General features: G+C 42.5%; 1 protein-coding gene and 1 long non-coding RNA gene across 3 annotated transcripts; both read left to right on the forward strand.

Annotated features, from left to right (window-relative positions):
• The first annotated feature begins 353 nt into the window (after nucleotides 1–353).
• UBQLN2 (ubiquilin 2) lies at nucleotides 354–3,683 on the forward strand. The gene has a single exon (XM_036305075.1). It carries the CDS (start codon nucleotides 646–648, stop codon nucleotides 2,521–2,523), a length of 1,878 nt encoding a protein of 625 aa, XP_036160968.1. The 5' UTR covers nucleotides 354–645; the 3' UTR covers nucleotides 2,524–3,683.
• Nucleotides 3,684–5,099: 1,416 nt separating this feature from the next.
• Nucleotides 5,100–24,302, forward strand: LOC118654559. 2 transcript variants are annotated; one of them, XR_004967006.1, is made up of 3 exons: nucleotides 5,100–5,286; nucleotides 5,405–5,506; nucleotides 23,893–24,302. It is a non-coding gene; the product is annotated as an uncharacterized LOC118654559 (long non-coding RNA). The 2 variants fall into 2 exon arrangements; XR_004967005.1 differs by lacking the exon at nucleotides 23,893–24,302 and adding an exon at nucleotides 6,332–6,365.
• Nucleotides 24,303–24,883: the final 581 nt, after the last annotated feature.

Raw genomic sequence — 24,883 nt, forward strand, 5'->3', positions numbered from 1 at the left:
CTTTCATCCTTTCACTGCCTGTAGACTTCAAATACGTGTGTGTGTGTGTGTGTGTGTGTGTGTGTGTGTGTGTGTGTGTGTGTGAAGTCCCTCCCCCCATTGGTCTTTTAATGTCCTCTACAGAAGCAGGCTCCCTCTCCCCCCTCCCTCCCTCCTTCTCTGGCTTTTCTCTCCTCTCTTTGTTTATTTCCCTCTCTGCTGCTCTCCCTCGCTCTGGGTTTTTTCGTTCCAGAAGTTTTTCATTTTGATCGAGTCGCAGCTATCATTCTGGGCCTGGCGCCGCGTCAGCGGCGGGGGGAGGGGCGCGCGCGGGGGGAGGGGCGGGGCGGGGAGGAGCGGGCGGAGCGGCTGCGGGAGTTGCTGGGAGCGCGCGCGGTAGGATCACACGGCGGTGGCGGCGGCGGCGGCGGCGGAGGCCCCGAGCCCTGAGCGCTGAGATCTCGGCCCGCGGCCTACACGGAGCCATCTCTCCAGCCGAGGAGCGGAAGCCCGCAGCCTTCATCACCGAGGTACTGTGCTCCGCGCTCCCCGCCCGAGCCGGCCCAGCCTGCTGCGGCGGCGCCTCCTTTCTCCTCCTTCCCTCGCTTTCTCTCTCTCGCCCGTCCGCCCGCGCCTTCCCTGTCTGCCTGCGTCACCGCGGCCGCCATGGCTGAGAACGGCGAGAGCAGCGGCCCCCCGCGCCCCTCCCGCGGCCCTGCTGCGGCCCAAGGCTCTGCCTCTCCCCCGGCCGAGCCCAAAATCATCAAAGTCACCGTGAAGACCCCCAAAGAGAAAGAGGAGTTCGCGGTGCCCGAGAATAGCTCGGTGCAGCAGTTCAAGGAAGCGATCTCGAAACGCTTCAAATCCCAAACGGATCAGCTGGTGCTGATCTTCGCCGGAAAAATCCTAAAAGATCAAGATACCTTGAGCCAGCACGGCATCCATGATGGACTGACCGTTCACCTTGTCATCAAAAGCCAGAACCGACCTCAGGGCCAGACCACACAGCCCAGCACGACCGCGGGAACGACTACTACTACCACCACCGCGTCGACTCCCAGGAGTAACTCCACACCTATTTCCACAAATAGCAACCCGTTTGGGTTGGGGAGCCTGGGAGGACTTGCGAGCCTTAGCAGCCTGGGCTTGACCTCGACCAGCTTCACCGAGCTGCAGAACCAGATGCAGCAGCAGCTCCTGTCCAGCCCTGAGATGATGCTCCAAATCATGGAAAATCCCTTTGTTCAGAGCATGCTTTCGAATCCCGATCTGATGAGGCAGCTCATCATGGCCAATCCACAGATGCAACAATTGATTCAGAGAAACCCAGAAATCAGTCACCTGCTCAACAACCCAGATATAATGAGGCAGACCCTCGAAATCGCCAGGAATCCAGCCATGATGCAGGAGATGATGAGAAATCAAGACCTGGCCCTCAGCAATCTCGAAAGCATCCCGGGGGGCTATAATGCCCTACGGCGCATGTACACTGACATTCAAGAGCCGATGCTGAATGCCGCACAGGAGCAGTTTGGGGGTAATCCGTTTGCCTCCGTGGGGAGCAGTTCCTCCACCGGCGAAGGTTCGCAGCCTTCCCGCACCGAAAATCGAGATCCGCTGCCCAATCCGTGGGCACCACCGTCGGCTACTCACAGTTCTGCAACCACCGGCACCACCTCGAGCAGCGGCAGCGGGTCCAGCGGTAGCTCCAATAATCCCGGGAACACTATGGCCGCGGCCAATTATGTCGCCAGCGTCTTCAGCACCCCGGGCATGCAGAGCCTGCTGCAGCAGATAACTGAAAACCCCCAGCTGATCCAGAATATGCTGTCTGCGCCCTACATGAGAAGCATGATGCAGTCGCTGACCCAGAATCCAGATTTGGCTGCACAGATGATGCTGAACAACCCCGTGTTCTCGGGAAACCCTCAGCTACAGGAGCAGGTTCGTCCGCAGGTCCCTTCTTTCCTGCAGCAGATGCAGAGTCCAGACACGCTGTCAGCCATGACAAACCCGAGAGCCATGCAGGCGCTAATGCAGATCCAGCAGGGGCTACAGACATTAGCCTCTGAAGCGCCTGGCCTCATTCCAAGCTTCACTCCAGGTGTGGGGGTGGGGGTGCTGGGAACCGCTATAGGCCCTGTAGGCCCAGTCACACCCATAGGTCCCATCGGCCCCATTGTGCCGTTTACCCCCATTGGGCCTATTGGGCCCATAGGACCCACTGGCCCTGCGGGTCCTCCTGGCTCCACTGGTTCTGGCAGCACCCCTGGGCCCACCGTGCCTAGCTCTGCATCCAGTGAAACCACGAGCCCAACATCAGAATCTGGACCCAGCCAGCAGTTCATTCAGCAAATGGTGCAGGCTCTGGCTGGAGGAAATCCTCCTCAGCTGCCAATTCCAGAAGTCAGATTTCAGCAACAACTGGAACAGCTCAACGCAATGGGCTTCTTAAACCGCGAAGCTAACTTGCAGGCTCTAATAGCAACAGGAGGCGACATCAATGCAGCCATTGAGCGGCTGCTGGGCTCCCAGCCATCCTAATTACATTTCTGTACCTTGGAAAAATGTATCTTATTTTTGATAATGGCTCTTAAATCTTTAAACACACACAAATCATGCTTTACTTTCATTTTGATTCTTTTCAATCTGTCTAGTTATAAATCTAATGATAGATTTTAAGGTGGAGTCCATACCTGCCTCCTTCCTTCCTTCCTTTCCTCTCTGCTCCCTCCCCTCTCCCTCCCTCCCTCTCTCCTTCCATTTCCTTCCTTGTCTGTTTTGAATGGTGGGAATCAATACTGTTTTACTGTTTTTCTCAAAAGTGTTGCATGCAGACACTTCTCTTTATTCTGCATTTATTGTGATTTTTGGAAACAGGTATCAAACTTCACAGTTGGGTGAACAAGTTTTGTTCTTCAGATGTCCAATTTGTTTGCATTTTAAACATTAGCCTATGATAGTAATTTAATGTAGAATGGGAAATATTAAAACAAGAAGCAAATTATCTGAAGCTCTCTAATTTGTGGTACAATATTGCTTATTGTGACTTTGGCATGTATTTTTGCTAGCAAAATGCTGTAAGGTTTATATCATTCTTTGATTTTTTGCTATATTTGTATACAGTACAGTAAGCACAATTGGAACTGTACATCTAGAAATGTTACAACAGAGTTTCTGAGCATAATATGTGTAATCACAGTGAGAAAGAATATAAGTATTTCTGGAGCTAGGTATGTAACAATTTTGTAGAATCTTACAGCATCTTTGATCAACTTCTCAGTGAAAATGTTGGCTAGGCAAGTTCAGTTAAAATATAGTAGAAATGTTTATCCTGGTATTTCTAAGTATACATTTAATTGTACAGAAAACTTACTGTGTGAAATTGTGTCAACATTTGCTGATTGACTGTATATGACCTTAATCTTTGTGCGGCCTGAAGGATCAGTGTAGTAATGCCAGGAAAGTGCTTTTGACCTAAGATTTCCTTCTCAGCTTCTCTCATAAAGAGACCCTAATAATACACATTTTGATTTGTAATTGGAAATGTAACTTTCACTGAAAATGTCATGTGATGTTTGCATTACTTTTAACTGCGATGTGTAAAGGATACTGTATCTTTTGACTCTATCAGTTATTTCTCTTATGCACAGGGAAAAAAGCATTAAAATGACTAAAAAAAATAAAAAATAATAAAAAATGGATAAATGGCTTCCTTTTTGCCTTCTGGCCCTAGGATACTGTTTAGTAGCATTGCTCCACCCCAAGATTTTATAAATCTTATCCTATATTTCTCTAATTTTAATGGTTTTACTAAAAAAAAAATACTCCTTTTCTCTTCTGCAATGATTTTGATATACAGGTTTAGGGATTTAATTTTTTTTTTCTTTCCCAAAAATTAGCCAGTTGTTAGCTAGTATTTATCTCTTGAGCACCATCCATATACACACACACACACACACACACACACTTTATTTTGGCTTTTTCACAATTTATGTAAAAATACGTTTTTATTGATTTCAGAGAGGAAGGGAGAGGGAGAGATAGAAACATCAGTGACAAGAGAAGCTGCCTCCTGTATGCCCCCTACTGGGATCAAGCCCACAACCTGGGCATGTGCCCTGCCTGAGAATCCAACCATGACCTGGTTCATGGGTCGATGCTCAACCACTGAGCCACACCCGCTGGGCTATTTTTCACAATTTTGGATGATTCTGGCATTTATTTGTACCACATGAACTTTGCAGTTAATTGGTTTCCCCCAAGAATAAATTGGGAATTTGGTTGGGACTGTCTTAAATTGGTATAATAGTGAGAATTATAGAATTGCAGTGCTTTCCAGGAACATGATACTTTGTCTCATTTAAAAAACATTTTATATCCTGTAGGGGCTTTTCATTTATTAAAGTCCTGTATAATCTATGATAAATGTATTCCTAGGTAACACATACACACAGGAAAAAATAATGCGAATGGGAGCTCTTATTCAATTTGTTACCTATATGGGCATTTTTGCTACATAGGGTAAGAATATTTTCATAGAATAATTTTAAATTGGCAATTTCCTGAAATCTATTCATTTCAGAGATATTCATTTGATCCCTGAGTTTTTCCTAGTAAGCAGTCATATCAATGATAAGTTAGAATAATATGTGTTCCTTTTCAAAATTTAATATAGTTTCTGACTGCATGGGGTAAACACTTCTAGAACAGTCCAAGTAATAAAAGTGGCAAGGGCATTCTTGTCTGGGTTTTCATTTTAACCAGACGAGGTTTGCTACAGCGATTCAAAATTGCATTTTTGAAAACACATTCCTCCGGGAGATGATCAAATAAGTTTGCAACACGCCGTGTACTACAGCCCCTCTTCAAGAGCCCTGGTGCAGTAAATATTGACCAGTATTATTTTTTTTTAAGAATAAAAGCTACTGCCAAAGCCAGTTTGGCTCAGCGGATAGAGTGTCGGCCTGCGGACTGAAAGGTCCCAGGTTCGATTCTGGTCAAGGGCATGTACCTGGGTTGCAGGCACTTCCCCAGTGGGAGGTGTGCAGGAGGCAGCTGATCGATGTTTCTCTCTCATCGATGTTTCTGACTCTCTATCTCTCTCCCTTCCTCTCTGTGGAAAATCAATAAAATATATTTTAAAAAAAAAAAAAGCTATTTAGTTTAAAAAAAAAAAAAAAGAATAAAAGCTATTTAACTTTGTTTCATTCAGCACTTCCCAAACTGATTTGAGTAAAGGACACCTTTTTAATTTTAAACGCACCTCATAACATTTGGCCTATCCGCGTTCCTCAGAAAACCAAGGTAGGAAATATGATTTGTTATTTCATTGCTATATCATGCTGGGTGTTTGCGATCATAATAAAGACAAAGTCTGCCATAAAAATGAGAATTTTAATGAATGGCCTGGATGCTTTTACAGGGAAATAAACCCTAAACTATGCCAGTGGCATAGAAAACAGCAGTAAATCAGCAGCAGGAAAAACTGGATGTTGTCGGAGGCCTGGCTCAGACGGTTTAGCAGGTAAATTCCTTAATTACTCTTGCAAAGTGTTTGTCTGATTTTCAATACATTTTGTTTTCTCCTGGAAAAGACTCAAGGCTTTATTAAGTGTACTGTAGTTTTTATTTTGCTTTCTAGTATGTTTTTGTTTATAACTGTATTTCCTCTTTCAAAAATCACTTTGAACTCTTTGTCCTTCCTCCATGCCTTACATGAGGTAGTTTTTTTTCCTATTATTTTGCAAGTTGTTTTTCCAGGCTCTGTTTTGGTTTGGGGTTTTATTTATCTACAGTCAATTCACAGTGTATCTATTTATTCACCATGGGATCAAGAAGGGTACATCCTGACCTGCCAACCCTTCCCCTCCAGAAAGAGTGGGGCAGTGCTTATAGGCATTCACTGTTTGCTGCTTGTCACCCCCTCCCTGAGCTCACACTGGGCTGCTGGAAGGTGTAAGTTTATATACTGGGGCTGTGATCAGCAGGATGAGGTAGTGGGGAGGGAGCCAGGGTCCTGGGCAACCCCAGCAGGAGTTCACCTCAAGATGGCTTTTCTGCCCTAGCCAGTTTGGCTCAGTGGATGGAGCATCGGCCTGCCGACTGAAGGGTCCTGGGTTCGATTCTGGTCAAGGGCACATACCTGGGTTACAGGCTCCAGGGCGAGTGTAGGAGGCAACCAATTGATGTTTCTCTCACATTGATATTTCTGTCTTTCCCTCTCTCTTCCACTCTCTGTAAAAAAAAAAAAAATTAATGGAAAATTACCCTTGGGTGAGGATTAAAAAAAAAATGAGGTTGAAAAAACAAATAGTAAATGACAAAACAAATTTTTTTTTTTTTAAAAAAGGCTTTTCTCATGTGCTCTTTGGCCTCTACTTCAGGTACGTGGTTGATACATATATTCTCACCAGTTGTGTGGTGGTGTGGTGGTGGGGGGATTAGATACACAACATTAAAACAAGCCCTGCTGGCTCATTCAAGAGGACTCATCTCGGGTGGGGATCACCATGTTGATTGAAAAGCCACAATCAGAGACACTGACTTGCCCTCTGAGAGTGATCAGCCTGCGCCAACTTCTGCTGATCTGAAGTGGCAAAATAGGAGCAAATGGAGTCATTCTAGTCAGGGCCTCACTCGGGTGGGGTTTAAGGTGTCAGGAGAGCCATCTGGCCTGTGTCTCACATTCACAAAAGGGCTCAAATTTAGGATTTTGACATTACCCTCAAATGAATTGCCTACTCCAGCCAGAGCCAGATTAACATGGTGGAAAATGCTCATCATACAGCTTAATTTAATAAATGGGATTTTTTAAAACTCTGGCAATTTTGGTATTTCTAATTTGACATTATTTTCTTTAAAAAATAGACTTGAAGGCTTACGTAAAATGGTCATTACTCAGGCTGCTCTCAACTTATGAGAGGTTCGCATCCTAGTCATTTTCACTGATTTGCCCCTACTTCCAGTCCTTACATATATATACTAGAGGCCCGGGACATGAATTCGTGCACGGGTGGGGTCCAGGTCGGCCCACGGAGGGGCTGCAGGAGGTTGGCCTGCCGGCCCTGCCCTCGATGGGAGTTGGGGGTGAGGCCTGCCGGGGGGAGGGGCTGCGGGCAGTTGGCCAACTGGCCCTGCCCCCTGGTCAAACTCCCTGTTGAACTCCTGGTTGAACTCCCACTCAAACTCCAGGTTGAGGGGGAAATTTGCATATTAGCCTTTTATTATATAGGATTGCCAGTGTGCGTCATATGTACCAGCCAATTGGTTGGTCGGACAGTCGGTCACTTAGCCTTTTATACATATATATATATCTATTATCTATTATATAGATACTAGTGGCCCGGTGCACAAAAATTTGTGCACTTGCGGAGGGGTCCCTCAGCCCGGCATGTGCCCTCTCGCAGTCTGGGACCCCTCGGGAGATAACGACCTGCTGGCTTAGGCCTGCTCCTGGGTGGCAGAGGGCAGGCCCAATCCCTAGGTGCAGCCCCTGGTCGGGCTCAGAGCAGGGCCGATTGGGGAGTTGGGGCGCCGCCCCGTCATGCACAGAGCAGAGCGGATTGGGAGGTTGCGATGCCACCCTCAGTCACGCTCAGGGTAGGGCCGATTTGGGGGTTGGGGCAACGCCCCCTGTCACACTCAAGGCAGGGTCGATGGGGAGGTTGTGGCACCACCCCCTGTCACGCACAGAGCAGGGGCCATCAGGGGGGTTGGGGAGCTCACCCCTGTCACCCACAGAGCAGGGCTGATCAGGGGGTTGGGGTTCCCCCACTGTCACACTCAGGGCAGGGCTGATGGGGAGGTTATGGCTCTACCCCATCAGACACAGAGCAGGGCCCGTGGAGGGGGGGTTGGGGCGCTGCCCTCTATCACCCACAGAGCAGGGCCGATAGGGGAGTTGGGGCGCCGCCCCCTGTCACACACAGAGCAGGGCCGATCAGGGGGTTGGGGTGCCGCCACTCTCACACTCAGGGCAGGGCTGATGGGGAGGTTATGGCTCTACCCCATCACACACAGAGCAGGGCCTGTGGGGGGGGGGGTTGGGGCGCCGCACCCTGTCACACACAGAGCCGCAGGGCAATCAGGGGGTTGGGGAGCTCCCCCCATCAGGCACAGAGCAAGGCTGATCAGGGGGTTGAGGGGCCTTCCCCTGTCACGAACAGAGCAGGGCCGATAGGGAGGTTGTGGCCCCGCCCCCTGTCACACACAGAGCCACAGGGCGATCAGGGGGTTTGGGCGCTGCCCCCTGTCACACTGATCCCGGGGCTGGCTGGTTTGCCCTGAAGGGTGTCCTGGATCAGGGTGGGGGTCCCCACTGGGTGCCTGGCCAGCCTGGGTGAGGGGATGATGGCTGTTTGCAGCTGGTCACACACCCTTCAGGGTGGGGGTCCCCACTGGGGTGCCTGGCCAGTCTGGGTGAGGGGCTGAGGGCTGTTTTCAGGCTGGCGGGTGACTGGAGCTCCCAACCGCTCCTTTTTTTCTTTTTTTTTTTATTCTGGGCCAGCTTTAGCTCTGAGGCTCCAGCTCTTAGGCCTCCACTCCTGAAAGCAGGTATCTGGTTTGTTTCGGTTCTATAATCGAAACAATGTATAACTCCAGCTCTGAGATCCTGGCTCGCTGAAAGCAGGTTTCTGGGGTTTTGTTTAGCTTCTATATTTGTTACAATGTTTCAAACTGCAGGCTCAGAGGCCGGCAAGGCAGGCAGGGAACGTTGGAGTCCTCCGTCACTGAAGCAAGCAAGCCTCATGTTAGTTTCAAGCTGCCTGGCTGCCGGCCGCCATCTTGGCTGGCAGTTAATTTGCATATCACCCTGATTAGCCAATGGGAAGGGTAGCGGTCGTATGCTAATTATCATGTTTCTCTTTTATTAGATAAGATACTATATAAGAAAAGGCTAATATACAATGTGTTGCTATGACACACTGACCACCAGGGGGCAGACGCTCAACACAGGAGCTGCCCCCCCCCATGGTCATTGTGCTCCCATAGGGGGAGCACCACTCAGCCAGAAGCCGGGCTCGTGGCTGGTGAGCGCAGCAATGGTGGTGGGAGCCTCTCCTGCCTCTGCGGTAGCGCTAAGGATGTCTGACTATGGGCTTAGGCCCACTTCCAATGGGGAGCGGGCCTAAGCCATCAGTTGGACAGCCCCCGAGGGCTCCTGGACTGCGAGGGCATAGGCTGGGCAGAGGGCCCCCACCCCCCTCTCAGTGCACGAATTTCATGCACCAGGCCTCTAGTAATATATAAAATCTTTGATGAAAATGGCATTTTAAAGAGTACTATACTAAGTGAAATAAGCCAGTCAGAGAAAGACAAGTACCATATGATTTCACTTATATGTAGAATCTAATGAAAAAAATAAAATAGAAACAGAATCATAGATACAGAAAACAGACAGCTGTCAGAGGGGAGGGGCGCTGGGGGGCTGGGTGAAAAAGGTGATGAGATTAAGAACAAAAACCTCACAGACACAGTCCTTGCTTTTTTTAAACTAGATGGTATTAGAGGTTTTCTGCCAGAATTTTCTTGGTTTGTCAGAAGGTCACAAAACTTTTGATTGGTGATTTGCTTCAGTATGGCCTAATCAACATCATGATTCACAGAAATTGAGGCTTCTGAGGCCCACATTATACATGTGTTGCTCATTTTCCTGTGGTCACTTCTGTTGATTTGTGAAAAGAATTTGGGACCTGTTTTAATGCTGCTATCTTCCTGGAAGTCTGTTAGGAGACCTAAAGAAAAAGCAATTTCTTAAAAATAGAAAGGAGAGCCCTGGTTGCTCAGTGGTTAGAGCATCCACCTGTGGACCAAAGGATTATGGGTTCAATTCCTGGTCAAGGGCATGTACTTGGGCTGCAAGTTCGATCCCCGGCCCCAGTCAGGGTGCATGCAGGAGGTGATCAATCGATGTTGTCTCTCTCATATCGATATTTCTCTCTCTGTGTCTCTTCCCCTCCCTTCCACTCTCCAAAAATCACTGGGAAAAAAATCCTCAGGTGAGGATTAACAAAAAAATAGAAAGGAGAAGCATGATTTGGAAGACATCAGACTGAAGCCACCCCCAAAAGCAGCTTCATCAGATGGTTTACACGTTTACCTAGGGTTCAGACACTGATGATAAGTAAAAACCCTTGGTGAAAACTGCTCTACACCAACAAACTTAAAAGTATGGTCCTAGCTGGTTTGGTTCTGTGGATAGAGCATCAGCCTGCGGACTGAAGAGTCCTGGGTTCGATTCCAGTTGGGGGCATATGCCTGGGTTGTGGGCCAATCCCCAGTGTGGGCTGTGCAGGAGGCAGCCAATCAATGATTCTCTCTCATCATTGATCATTGATGTTTCTATCTCTCTCCCTCTCTGAAATTATATATATATATATATATATATATATATATATATATATATATATATATATATATATTACCAGAGACCTGGTGGCATGGATTCATGCACCGGTGGGGTCCCTTGGCCTGGCCTGTGGGGATTGGGCCAAAACTGGCTCTTTGACATCCCCTGAGGGGGTACCAGATTGTGAGAGGGTGGTTCTTGGGTGATGCACCACAGAATCAGGCTCTCTCCTCTCTGCATCACCTGAGAACCACAGCTGCCAAGTCACCATAGCTCAGAAGCTCCTGCATTGAGTGTCTGCCCCCTGGTGGTCAGTACACATCATAGCTACTGGTTGGATGGTCAAACAGTCAGCTGGTGGCGGTTGCTTAGACTTTTATATATATATATACTAGAGGCCCAATGCACAAAATTTGTGCAAGGGGCTCAGCCCTCGCAGCCCCAGCCGGCCTTCTCAGCCCCTCGCAGTCCCTTGCAGCCCCGGCCAGCCCTCTCAGCCCCTCTCAGCCCCTCATAGCCTCTTGCAGCCTCAGCCAGCCCTCACAGACTCGGCTTCGTCCGGAAGATCATCTGGATGGTTGTCCGGAAGGATATCTGAACAGTTGTTCAGCTGTTCGATCTGATTAGCATATTAGCTCTTTATTATATAGGACTAATGGCCCAGTGCACGAATTCATGCACATTGAAAGGAAATTAATTAGGAGAAATATTTTAATATTGCTATTTGCCCTTTCTCTATAATAGAAGTGTCAACCAAATTCAGAATTGACAATGACAGATGAAACATGTGTGTGATTGGCACCAGCGAGAGCTTTATATATATTGCACATGTGCGAGTCAACTTAGCCTTTTACAGATATAGAATAAGCTTGCTTAATTAGACCTGCTTTCTGATTTAGCTAAACTTTTTCCAGCCCAATGAAGCACCCCAACTTATCTTTCATGTAATTGCCAGCAACACAGCAGTAAATATCAACACAAAGCAGATTATTATTGTAGATCATGCAGGGAGAACAAAGGGTAAAATATTTAACTGCAGCAGTGTTTGACTATATTCTGCACAGTGAGAAAACCTGAAGTCATTTTCAAGGTCCACCATTTCTTACTTCTTTTCAGTCGGGTCAAGTTTCTAGACTTTCTAAATCTCCATTTTCCTGCTAATGAAAGAAACTAGGATTCCACTGAGTCTCCTATCTACCTACTCCAGGACTTCTGTGAGGATCAAATGAGATGAGGCACGGGAAAACGCTTCACAGACATTTGGTTACAGTGTGAAATGTTTGCACCTGGCTATAAAGCAAGTCATGTTCCTGGGCTGAAGAAACCGCAAGGAGGCTAGTCATCGCTAGGGAGAGGAAGCCGGGCGTTGCTATGTGACAGCATTACCCAGATATATATACTAGAAGCCTGATGCACGAAATTCATGCAAGGGGCTTAGCCCTCGCAGCCACAGTGGCTTGACTCAGCCCTCACAGCCCAGGCTGCATCTGGAAGGTCGTCCAGAAGGACGTCTGGAAGGGCATTCGGCTGTCGGGTCTAATTAACATATTACACTTTTATTAATATAGATATGCCTAAGTGACCAGTTGACCACTCGACTGGTTGACCTCTAGCTATGATGGGCACCGACCACCAGGGGGCAGATGCTGAACACAGGAGCTGCCCCCTGGTGGTCAGTGCGCTCCCACAGTGGGAGCGCCACTCAGCTGACAGACAGGCGCTAGACACCAGGCTCACCGCTGGTGAGCATAGTTGCGACAGCGCGAGCCTCTCCCATGGACACTTCCCCTATGCACCCGAGCAGCAGCTGTAGCAGGCACAGTGAAGTGGGATGAGGGGGAATGGAGCGGCGCCCAGCCGGGGCTCAGCTCCTCCCCAGCTGCCTGCCGCTTCGCACACTACTGCTGTGTGGATTGACGCAGATAGTGGGCTGGAGCCCGAGGAGCTGGCAGGTAAGGCTGGGCTGTGGCGGCAGAGAGGTCCACTGATCCCCACAGGGACCCCGCTGGTGCACGAATCCACGAATCCGTGCACTGGGCCTCTAGTGTGTGTGTGTGTGTGTGTGTGTGTGTGTGTGTGTGTGTGTGTGTATTCCTTTTAAAGTATGGGCAACCCACCCTCAAATAAGGAGTTCTTTGTCCTGACATACATGGGCAACATTATTTATCAAATGGATACGTATTGAGGCATGTAGGTCCAGTAGTACTGAGGTTTCTGAGCACAGATTTGGGCTACCTAAGACGGTGTTTTCAAAATCCAACTTCAGAACTTCTTGGCCCAATGTTTAGATTAGCAAACATAAGGTAATTTCAGAAAAGAGTCCATAATTTATTATTAAAAGAATTATTGAGCATGGAAGAAAGCAAAAGACGATTACTCAGCCCTAATGAAGATTTCATAAGATTGTCTTGCCAAACTAAATTAATTTCTGTTAGATTGGGATAATAATAATAGCTAATGTAGTCATGCTTATGTTCAATTTTCATAACAACCCTATAAGATAGTACTATTGTTATCTTCTCCAGTTTACATATAAGGAAATAAGCTAAAAGAGATTTGGTAATTTTCCAGGGTCACACTGCTATTAAGCAACAGAGTCAAAATTTGAACTCACTTCTGACATTTCAGAGTGTGCATTTATGAACAGTTCACTATTGTTCCTGTGTCTGTTAAATGGCACTAGTCTAGCTGTCATAGCAGTTTTATAAGAAAGTATATTCTAGCTGGCCTTCTGGGTGTTGTTGAGGAGACAGATTAGCTTTCGTTACGTGAATATAACTCTGCTGCTATTTATCCTGAAACAGGTTGCATACAAATGCATGTTAGAATCAGTTCTGTCACAATTAATAACTGCAATTTGGGCTTTGCCTTTCTGACTTTTGAGTTGGGGCTAACATTTCAAACTGCCCTTCAATACATCTGTCCAGAGTGGCCTAATACATATGGTATGTCTCCAAATTGGCAATCACATGGGCCACTTGTGCTTCAGCTGCTCTGGAGGACGCCTGCCTGTTTGTTGAGCTGCCTCCCAGAGATCTCAGAAGGCAATAAACATTGTGTACCTCACCATGGCATTTGGCAGTTTCTCAAAATGCCCTTGAGAAGAAAAAGGAATATTATGAGCTAGTGGATAATGGCAGGACAGTAGATGGATTCGTAATTTGAATTGACAGTGTTCAATGCTGTGGGCGAGAGGTTTCCAATCTCAGCTTAATCCCATCAAAGTTCTTTTTCAATGACTGGCATGAAAACTTAAAATAGCTTGCCCATCCCATTACAAATAGTATAATATTAGAGGGTCGAATAAATGCACTAGATGGCACTAGCAAGATCCAAAAAGTCCTTAGTAGGCTAAAGAAAAAACAGCCAAATCTAGCAGGATTAAATGGAATAGAATCAAATGTGGAGTCCTGTACTTGTATCAGACATTCATTTGCCAAATGTAAGTGGTTGTGTGGCTTAAAAATAGCATATGTAAAGAAGACCCAGTGGTTTTAATTTACTCTCACTCTAACATGAGCCAACCATGTGAGTTTTATAATGCACACACACGTAATGAATGAAATCTTAGGTTCCATTAATAGAGACATGGCGCCCATAACAAGGAAGTCCTTCGTGAAGTTTTATTTTGTACTTGATCATTTATGTTGGGAGATTTGTATCATTTCAGAGTTCATAATCAATATGGATACAAGGACCCTGGGAAGTGATCAAGATGGTAACTCATTTACAAATAGACACAGAGCCCTAGCCGGTTTGGCTCAGTGGAGAGAGTGTCGACCCTCCGACTGAAAGGTCCCAGGTTCAGTTCTAGTCAAGGGCACACACTTCACACTTTGGTTGTATGGTCGGGGCGCGTGTGGGAGGCAACCAATCAACGTGTCTCTCTCACATCAATGTTTCTCTCTCTGTCCCTCCCCTCCCTTCTACTCTCTAAAAATCAATAAAAAAAAATATCCTCAGGTGAGGATTAACAAAATAATCAAACAAAAACAGAAAAAAAAATTATGAAAAGGAACATGAATGCTGTAGTCAGATGTTTTGTTGTTAAGAGCTTTCTAGCAATTAATTGAATCTAACCCTCCTCACTGGAACTGCTTAAACAGGTAGAACTTTGAATTAGAAGACCTTCAAAACTTCCTTCCAAAACAGCCAGCATAGCTCAGTGGTTGAGCATCTAACTATAAACTAGGAGGTCATGGTTCGATTCTAGGTCAGGGCACATGCCCAGGCTGTGGGCTCCGTCCACGGTGTGGGGGGTGCAGAAGGCAGCAGATCAATGATTCTCTCTCATCATTGATGTTTCTGTCTCTCTCTCCTTCCCTCTTCCTCTCTGAAATCAATAAAAGTATATTTTTTAAAAAACTCACAAAACTAATAATTTTCTAATAGACTTTGCTACTTCTCACTGAAGTTGCACGGTCTGGGATTAAAGTTATTCTAGACTGCAGTCATGTTAAAGACTTCTATCTTTGCCCGGCCAGTGTGGCTCCATGATTGAGCATCGACCCATGAACCAAGAGGTCACTGGTTTGATTCCAGGTCCGGGCTCAATCTCCAGTAAGGGGCATGCAGGAGGTAGCTGATGGATGATATTTCTATCTCATCAGTGTTTCTATCCCTTTCCCTCTCTCTCACTAAAGTCAATAAGAACATATTTTTAAAAAACACAAAATACAAAACAAAGATTTCTATCTTCCATTTTCTAGTGTAATTAACAGTAGCTCAGTAGTAGACTGCACACCTTTGTTGACATAAAATCTAGGTAAATTTAATACTCATTTTATTTCTTAGTGCTATAGATGGGGAAAGGACTCAGACTATAAGATCTTCAGCTGAATGTCACAAAGTGCTGAGAGCTTGGGAAGAGGAAATGGGAGGGGATGCCTGAGGTCAAAGGACTTTGGTTTGTGGTTTAAGGTTATAGGGCTACTCTGACTGCCTATTTCTCTTGGTAATATTTTCCTACCCTGTGTCATGCACAGGGTGGTTAAAGAGGTGGAAGGAAGCTGAAACTCAGAGTGAAATATAAGATGCAATGGCAGACTATCTATACTAATAAAAGGGTAATATGCTAATTAGACCAGACGTCTTCCAGACATCCTTCCAGACACAGCCACAGTGGCTGCAAGGGCCAGCAGCATGGGAGAGGCTGCTGTGCAGGAAGAGAAGGCAATCGTGGCAGCTAAGGGAGGAGGAAGTCTCTCGCAGCAGCCGTGGGAGGAGAGACACCTCCCCACAGTGCACGAATTTTCATGCACCAGGCCTCTTGTGTGTGTGTGTGTGTGTGTGTGTGTGTGTGTGTGTATGGGTAAAAGTAGGTTTACAGTTGTGAGTCACAAAAGAGTTTATTCTTGTATTATTATTTATTAATTATTGTATCATTTTTCATATGAACAAATGTAGATTTACTTTTACCCTACAGTGTGTGTGTGTGTGTGTGTGTGTGTGTGTATTCCATATATAATATTTTAGAATGATCTTTTTGGAGCAGAAAAAAGTTTGTGCTTTGCTTTACATGACACCTTGGGTTTCATTACATGAAATAAATGATCTTTTGAGTCATTATATTACATATTTTTTATAAGTTTCCAAAGAATCTGGGAGAGAGTGTTTTAGTACTGGGGACAGGCTGAAACATCAGTTTCCTTATTTGAGGAATATGAATTGAATTTCAAATACATGTATAAGTGTGTGTGTTTGTGTAACTTTGATTTTGCCACCTAAATCAAGGTCCCTTCCACATACGCTTATACTGATGAACTGCCCTCATACATTCCTCATGGAGATATTCATTTACACCCCTTCTTCCATTTCTGGATGTATTCTTATATCTGGATGGCTTCAGCCCCTTTGACTTATTTTGAAATAAACCTCTTATTTTAAAATAGTTTTAGATATGCAGAAAAATTGCAAAGACAGTATAGAGAGTCCCCATGTACCCCACACCAAGTTTCTCCTATTTTTCACATCTTATGTTGGTATGGTACATTTGTTACAATTAATGAAGCAATATTGACACATTATTATAACATAAAACCATACTTTATTTAGATTTTCTTAGTTTTTACCTAATGTCTTTTTTTTCTGTTCCAGTTTTCCACCCAGGATACCACATTACATTTAGTCATCATGTTTCCTTAGGTTCCTCTTAGTTTCTCAGGCATTCCTTGTTTCTGGTGATCTTGATAGATTTGAGGAGTACTGGTCAGCTATTTTATAGAATGTCATTCAGTTGGGATTTGTCTGATATTTTCCCCATGATTAAACTGGAGTTAAAGATTTGAGAGGGAGATCACAGAGATAAATTGCCATTTATTTGCACATCATATCAAGCTTACCTATTATTAACATGACTTATCACTGTTGATGTTGGCCTTGATCATCTACTTTGAGATCAGTTTTATCCACTGTGAAGTTGCTCTTTTCCCATCTTTCAATACTGTACTTTTTGGAAGGAAGTCACTACATGCAGCCTACACTTAGGAGGAAAGATATATTCCACCTCCTTGAGTTATCTACATAATTTGTTAGGAATTCTGCAGGAGAGATTTTTCTTTCCCACATTTATTCATTTAATAATGTATTTATATCAGTATAGACTTATGGATATTTATTTTAGACTTTGGATTATAGTCTGATACTACTTTATTTATTTTGTTACTCAAATTGTTTCAGGTTTGATCATTGGGTACTCCTTCAGGTTGACTTTCAAGGTCTCTGACATACCTCCATTGTTTTTGTTTGTTTGTTTGTTTGTTTTAAAATAATTTTCTCACTTTCTTGCAGGGCTAGATGCCCCAGGATAATTTGTGTGTTTCTTGGCTCACTTTTTCTCCTAGGAACCATAGTTCCATTTATTAGAGAATGGTATTGGAAACTATGACCAGGGTGCTCGATGCCCTTGTTACTACTGAAACTTCATTACGCCTAAGCCCTCTCAACTGACAAAGCAAGGACGTGTGTGTGTGCACGCGCGCACCCACTTATGGGTAATCTAAATATAACATCTATAAATATTTCTTTTATACAGAATAATCTGTGTCTATATTAAGCTAAACATGAGATTTTGCTGATATCTCAATTTTAATCCACTACTAAAAGGACCATTAATAACCCACATGCAGTATTCAAGCCACCTCCCTGAATTTATCTCTAACACCCTACTCCAATGGTGAGAAACCTGTCTCCCACCATAGGCCATCCATTTACTCAATTATTCAGTTTCAGGATACGTATACAGAAGTACATGTTTAACTTATATATATTCACCCTATACCTGTGGGAAACGACTATCAATTAGACTATAGTGTTCAAGTACAGTTTCTTTGCTTTTAGTCTTACAGACTGCTCATTTCTAAAGTTACTTAAGTCAGCACTGTTCTCCTCATACCTTCCAGTAAGATTGTTCCATACATTTGTAATTAAAATAAAATATAATTACTTTCTTACTTTTAAAAAACCAATTACCTAAAATTACTTTGTAAAAGGAATAAATACTCATTATAAAATAAATTTAAAATGTAAAATAGAATGAAGAAAATAAAAAACACTCATAACAAGAGATAATCACTACATTTTAATGTTTTACCTAGTTTTATACAAAATTTGATATAAATAATTTTTTATTTGTCTAATTAAAATTTAAATTTTTACAAAACTTTTTTATTTCATGCCTAGATTTCCAGGGACTTAGGGGCTGGGTGAGAAGGGTATTCTGGCTATTTTGGGTCACTTGAGTATCCATATAAATTTTGGGATGTATTTTTCTATTTCTGCAAATGTTATTGGGATTTTGATAGGGATTATTTTAAATCTGTAGGACACTTTGGGTAGTTTGACATTTTTTTAAAAATATATATATATATTTTATTGATTTTTTTACAGAGAGGAAGGGAGAGGCATAGAGAGTTAGAAACGTCAATGAGAGAGAAACATCGATCAGCTGCCTCCTGTACACTCCCCACTGAGGATGTGCCCGCAACCAAGGTACATGCCCTTGACGGGAATCAAACCTGGGACCCTTGAGTCCGCAGGCCAATGCTCCATTCATTGAGCCAAACTGGTTAGGGCAGTATTGACATCTTAATATTAAAGCTTCTAATCTATAAGCATGAAAGGTTTTCAATTTATTTAGGTCTTCTTTGATTTCTTTTAACCATATTTTATACTTTAAAGTGATCAAGTCTTGTACCTTCTTGGTTAAATTTTTTCTTAAGTATGTTACTTTTTTATATGTTTATAAAAAAGAATTTTAATTATATTTTTGTATTGTTCATTGATAATATATTGAAATACAACTAATTTTTGAGTATACATCTTGTATCCTGCAACTTTTTAAAATTCATTTATTAACTCTATGAGTATTTTTGTGGATTATTCAGGCTTCTCTATATTAAATCATGTCTTTAGTGAGTAGAGAGTTTTACTTCTTTTCACTTTGTATGTCATTTCTTTTTTAAAAAATATATTTTTATTGATTTCAGAGAGGAAGGGAGAGACTAGAGAGATAGAAACATCAATTATGAGAGAGAATCATTGATTGGCTGCCTCCTGCATGCCCCCTACTGGGGATCGACCCTGCAACCTGGGCATGTGCCCTGACCGGGAATCAACCATGACCTCCTGGTTCATAGGTTGACACTCAACCACCAAGCCACACCGGCTGGGCAATGTCTTATTTATTTAACTTGTCAAATTGCTTAGATTTTCCATTACTCTGTTTGATAGAAGTAAAGAAATCAGGCATCTTTATTTTGTTTATGATTTACAGGGTGGAAATTACAGGCTTTCACATTGACTATGATGTCAACTGTGGGTTTTCATATAGTTCTTTTATCATGTTGAGGACGTTTTCTTCTATTTACTATTTTTTATATATTTTATAACAGTCTCAAATTTTATCAAATGCTTATTATGAAAAAAGTGAGATGACCATGTCTTTTCCTATTGTCATTCTGTTAATATGATACATTACATTGATTTATTTTGTATGTGAACCATCATTGCATTTTGGGGAGAAATAATCCCACTTGGGGTTGGTCTGCAATCTTTTTTACATACTGCTGAATTTGGTTTGATAGTATTTTGTTGATTAATTTCACATTAATATTCATAAGGTGTATTAGTCAGTAAATTTTTTGTCCTTCTGATGTTTATTTGGCTTTGTTATCAGAGTAATGCTGGCCTCATAGAATTAGGAAGTCTTCCCTTCTCTTCTGTTCTTTAATTTTTTGGTAGAATTTACATGTGAAGCTATTGGGCCCTGAGCTTTTCTTTGTTTGAAGGTTTTTGATTAATGGCTCAATCCCTTGTTATAGGTTTGTTCACATTTGCTATTTCTTCTTAAGCCAGTTTTGGTACTTTTTGTGTTTTAAGAAATATGTGTGTTCATCTATGTTATTTAATATATTGGTGTACAATTTTATTCATAGTTTTTAATAAACTTTTATTTCTTTAAAGTTTATAGTAATGTTCCTACAGTCATTTTTCATTGTAGTAATTTGAGTCTTCTTTGTTTTTTTCATGATCAGTATAGTTAAAGGTTTGTCAATTTTTTTCATCTTTTGAAAAACCAACTATTGGTTTTGTTGTCTCTGTCTACTGTTTTTCTAAAATCTACTTTATTTATTTCTACCCTAATGTTTATTTTATTCTGATAAATTCAGTATTAGCCTGCTCTTCTTTTTCTAGTTTTTAAAGGTGTAATTTAGGTTATTCACATGGGACATTTCTTGTTTTTCAATCCGGGAACCACAGCTGTAAACTTTCTCTCAGCACTGGTTTTCCTACATTCCAGAAATTTTTTTTATGTTGTAATTTCATTTTCTTTCAACTTAAAGTATTTCAAATTACCATGTTGATTTATCTTTTAATCCATTGGTTGCTTAAGCATGTTTTCTTCTGTTAAAAGATATCTGGTTTCATTCCATTGGGATAAGAAAAGGTACTTTGTATGAAACAATCTTTTAAAATTTTATGAAGACCACTTTGTGGTACAACATAATATCTATCTTGGAGAATTGGTAGTTTAATTAACTTATCTTCCAGTTTATTGATTCTTTCTGATGCCTGCTCAAATCAGAAAGAACCTCTTTAGTGAAATTTTTATTTTGGTTATTGTAGTTTTCAGCTTTATAATTTCTATTTGCTACTTTTTATACTTTTCATCTCTTTATTGATATTTTGTTTTAACATAATTTTTTTAAATATATTTTATTGATTTTTTACAGAGAGGAAGGGAGAGGGACAGAGAGCCAGAAACATCGATGAGAGAGAAACATCAATCAGCTGCCTCCTGCACGCCCCCTACTGGGGATGTGCCCGCAACCAAGGTACATGCCCTTGACCGGAATCGAACCTGGGACCCTTGAGTCCGCAGGCTGATGCTCTATCCACTCAGCCAAACCGGTTAGGGCTAACATAATTTTTCTTATTTTTAAAACATATATATTTTTATTGATTTCAGAGAGGCAGGGAGAGGGAGAGAGAGATAGAAACATCAATGAGAGAGAATCGTTGACCAGCTGCCTCCTGCAAGCCCCCTACTAGGGATCAAGCCCACAACCTGGGCATGTGCCCTGACCAGGAATAGAACCATGACCTCCTGGTTCATAGATCAATGCTCAACTACTGAGCCACACCGGCTGGACTCATTTTTCTGGTTTGTTTAGTTCTTCGTCCATGTCTTTCCATGGCTCTGAGCATATTTAAGATAGTTATTTAAAACATTGTTTTCAACTAAATTCAATGGCTGAACTTCCTCAGGGAAGTTTTCTGTCTTATGCCTTTGAATGAACCAACTTTTTCACTTTTTTTGTATGTCTTTTGATGTTTTGTGTATATTGGATATTTGATTATTATAATTTGGTAACTATAGAAATCGGATTCTCCCCATTTCCATAATTTGCTATTTATTGATTGACTGATGAGTGCATCAGTAGTGTCCTTTGAAAACTTTTCAAAATATTTTGCAAGAATTATTTCTTGCTGAGTATGCTAATATTTTCATAGAGATTTTCAGATTTTCCCAGAGCTGAAACACATAACCAAACCAAAAATACTAAAAGCAAAAGAGAAAACAACCACTTCTCCAATTTTTTTCAGACTAGCTCTGTGCTGGGGCAGTTCTTCACTATCTAAACTTGTTGTGAGCACAGGGATTAGCATGAGGCATTCTCAGGACTTTTCTTAGTGTTCTTTTTGCCTAAACATGCCATAAATTTTGTCTTCTCTGCCATTTGTGGCCACTGAAGTCTGTGTTTTATTAGCTTATTTGTCAATATTTTGACAGTTTCCTTAAATATTTGGAACAAAAAAAGGAAAGATAAATAAAAGAAAAATGAAAATATGCTCTTTCAGACTTTACTGATTATATGTGAGTTTTGGGGCAGTCCTTTTTAAAAAATATATATATTTTATTGATTTTTTACAGAGAGGAAGGGAGAGGGATAGAGAGATAGAAACATCGATGAGAGAGAAACATCGATCAGCCGCCTCCTGCACACTCCCTACTGGGGATGTGTACGCAGTCAAGGTACATGCCCTTGACTGGAATCGAACCTGGGACCCTTGAGTCCACAGCTGACGCTCCATCCACTGAGCCAAACTGGTTGGGGCAGGGCCGTCCTTTAACACTTATTCTGTTCATTTACAATTATGAATTAGCCTTCACATCCTTCATGACTAGAACCTGAAGTTAGCCAGAGGTGAAAGATTACAATTTCTCAGGTCTTTTCTGAACACGCATGTACCCGTGGGCATGTGCATGGCTTTGTGATCCCTCAGTATTCAGAGTTATATAGAAGCTTTTGTAAAATAAATTAATGTTGAAGGAGGGCCCATGGACCTCTAGTAATATTTCAGCTGTATTTCCTGGATTCTGTGACACCTATTTTGGTGGTTTCAAATTTGATGGAGTGGGAGCTGGGGATGCCAGAGAGTTCATTCTGGTTTACAATCACTTCCTAAAATTGCCCAAAATGTGATTCTTAGAAAAGATGTTGGAGAGTATTTACCGTGCAAATGTTTACTTTGTGGTGACTCTTGAAACTGTTGTTCAGGAAAACACTCCCTGGCTCCCATCTGACCAGGCAACACCTGAAGGAGGTGACACTTCCCATGCTGAGGGCCTTCACTGTAATATGAGAAGTAGCTGATTTTTTCAAAGCCCAGTTTTAAGAACTGCAGCAACAAAAAGCTTTGGCAAGTAACTAGCTGAAGAAAGCCACTGCCCTGCATTTTACTTTTATTTACCAACTAAGAAGTCTAGATCCCCAATTTCAAGGCGTCATTAGAGTTAATGTCATAATGTATGAAAGTCTTGATTTCATTAATAAGACCTGCACAATAAAAAGTGACAACATTCTTCTAAATTCCTATGTGCTAAATAAAACCTGAGCTTCACCCACACACACCCTCTCTGACCACTTCTTTCCCATCTTTCAGCTTGGATGGGGGAGATCTCTGCAAAAACAAAAACAAAAAAACAACAACAAAAAAAACCCTTAATTCCTTCCCAGCAGGTGTGGCTCAGTGGTTGAGTGTTGACCTATGAACCAGAAGGTCATGGTTTGATTCCCCGTCATGGTTGTGGGCTCGATCCCCAGTGGGGAGCGCACAGAAGGCAGCCAATCATTGTTGCTCTCTCATCATTGATGTTTCTATCTCTCCCTCTCCCTTCTCTCTGAAATCAATAAAAATATATTTTAATAAATAAATGAATAAAAGCCTGTAATTCCCCACATATGTGCTTTCCTGACTTCTTCCTTTCCAGATCTTTGATTGTTCTATTGCTTCTCCTGACTGATATATCTAGGTTCACTCTGTATGGCCAATGCTTTTGCCTTTAAATATTTTCAAAAAATGTCGCTTTGCAAGATGCCTCAACCCTTTGAGATAAAAAGGCAGGCTCTTGCACCATTCTTTCCGACAGAAAGGCCAAAACAGCAACCACAATTCTTTGAAAATAATGTTTGTATTTCTTCTTTTGGCACTAGCCACTTGCACCAGGAGTGCAGGCTGCTAACTCCATAGGCACCACCAATCTGAGGTTGAGGCAATTTAAAATACCACAGTGCTGGCTTATGACAATGCAGCCACTTCTGTCATTATTCAGCTTTCTCCTGGTGGTTGTAACATTTTGGCTCTATCCCAGAATTCTGGAAAAGTTGATTATGATATTCCCCCCCGCCCCCCAGTTTATGAATTGGTCTTTTGCTACTCTTGCTACTCTTCTATTTTGGGTAACATCACCTCCCTGAAATTCACTGCCTTTTATAGCAGATTTAATTATTGTGAAATTCTTCCTCAGGTTAAGCTTAAGTAGGTTTCATGGATTCCCAGAGTGTATCCCTCATTCTGCCATTTAGGTAATATAATAGAAAATAAATTTTATTTCTTTTCCTTTGTCTGGCAGCCCTTCTGATATATAAAATTTGGAATTCAGTCCATGCAAAAATATCTACTTTGTAGGCGTGGCAGATCAAAGTCCCTTTCACTGTTCCTCCTAATGCTGTGGTTTCAAATATATTTCTATCCTGTTCTCTTGTGGTTTTTCTTAGGTGTGACATCTGAAAGAAAGAAAGAAAGAAAGAAAGAAAGAAAGAAAGAAAGAAAGAAAGAAAGAAAGAAAGAAAGAAAGAAAGAAAAAAAAAAAAAAAAAAAAAAAACAGAATATACCAGCTGTGGTTGACAAGCAGAAGGGAACTTCCCCAATTTTTATGGAGAAACTTCAGATCATATTCACTTTTTTGGCAGCAACATTACAATGTTGGTTTACATTAAACTGAATCCGTTAAAACCCTATGTGTGCTTCACACACGTTGTTCTTAAATTTGTTCCCACTCCTATTGTCTATGTGCCCAAATGTCACTTAACTGGTTTGGTCTGAATTTCCTTATATGAAAACTGGGGATAATAATACTCCACGTTTCAACACTTGCAATATTAAAATACTTTGAGCATGTGCAAAGTTATTATTCTCTTCTTTTTTTACTCCTACCTAATCTTAGTGCTTTAAAAAATACCAATGACTAGGTATAACCAACAGGTATTCTTATGTAATTGGTATGGGGTATGGCCTATGCATTATGTTTTTTAAATTACTTCAAGTGACTCTAATGTACAACCAAAGTTGAGATCCAGTGCCCCTGAGAAAGAGAGAAAACACCAAAGGAAGTAGCTAACATTTACTCTACTCCAATGAATTAACCTTCTAGCCACACTATGAAAGTAGGTGTCATTCATTATTCTCAGCCACATTTTATATTTTAGAAAGCCATAGCACAAAAGGCTAAGAAATGCGTCTCTGTCAGTCACGCAGCAGGTAAGTCTCAGAGCCCAGGTTCAAATCCAGGGAGCCTGATTCTCGATCCCAAGAACTTAACCACTCTTCGAGGGTTTCTCCACCTGGGCTCCAGTTTGGATTTCTGTCATTAATGTTCTAGTTTATGTCATTCTCAGTTAACTTTGGGGCCTAATAGCTATTTCACATTCATCAGATGAGGCTTGGTAGAGTCTCCGAAATGCCTGTAATCGTTGAGTCAACAGCCA

The sequence above is a fragment of the Myotis myotis genome, unplaced genomic scaffold (assembly GCF_014108235.1).
Source record: "Myotis myotis isolate mMyoMyo1 unplaced genomic scaffold, mMyoMyo1.p scaffold_m19_p_4, whole genome shotgun sequence".
NCBI lineage: Eukaryota > Metazoa > Chordata > Mammalia > Chiroptera > Vespertilionidae > Myotis > Myotis myotis.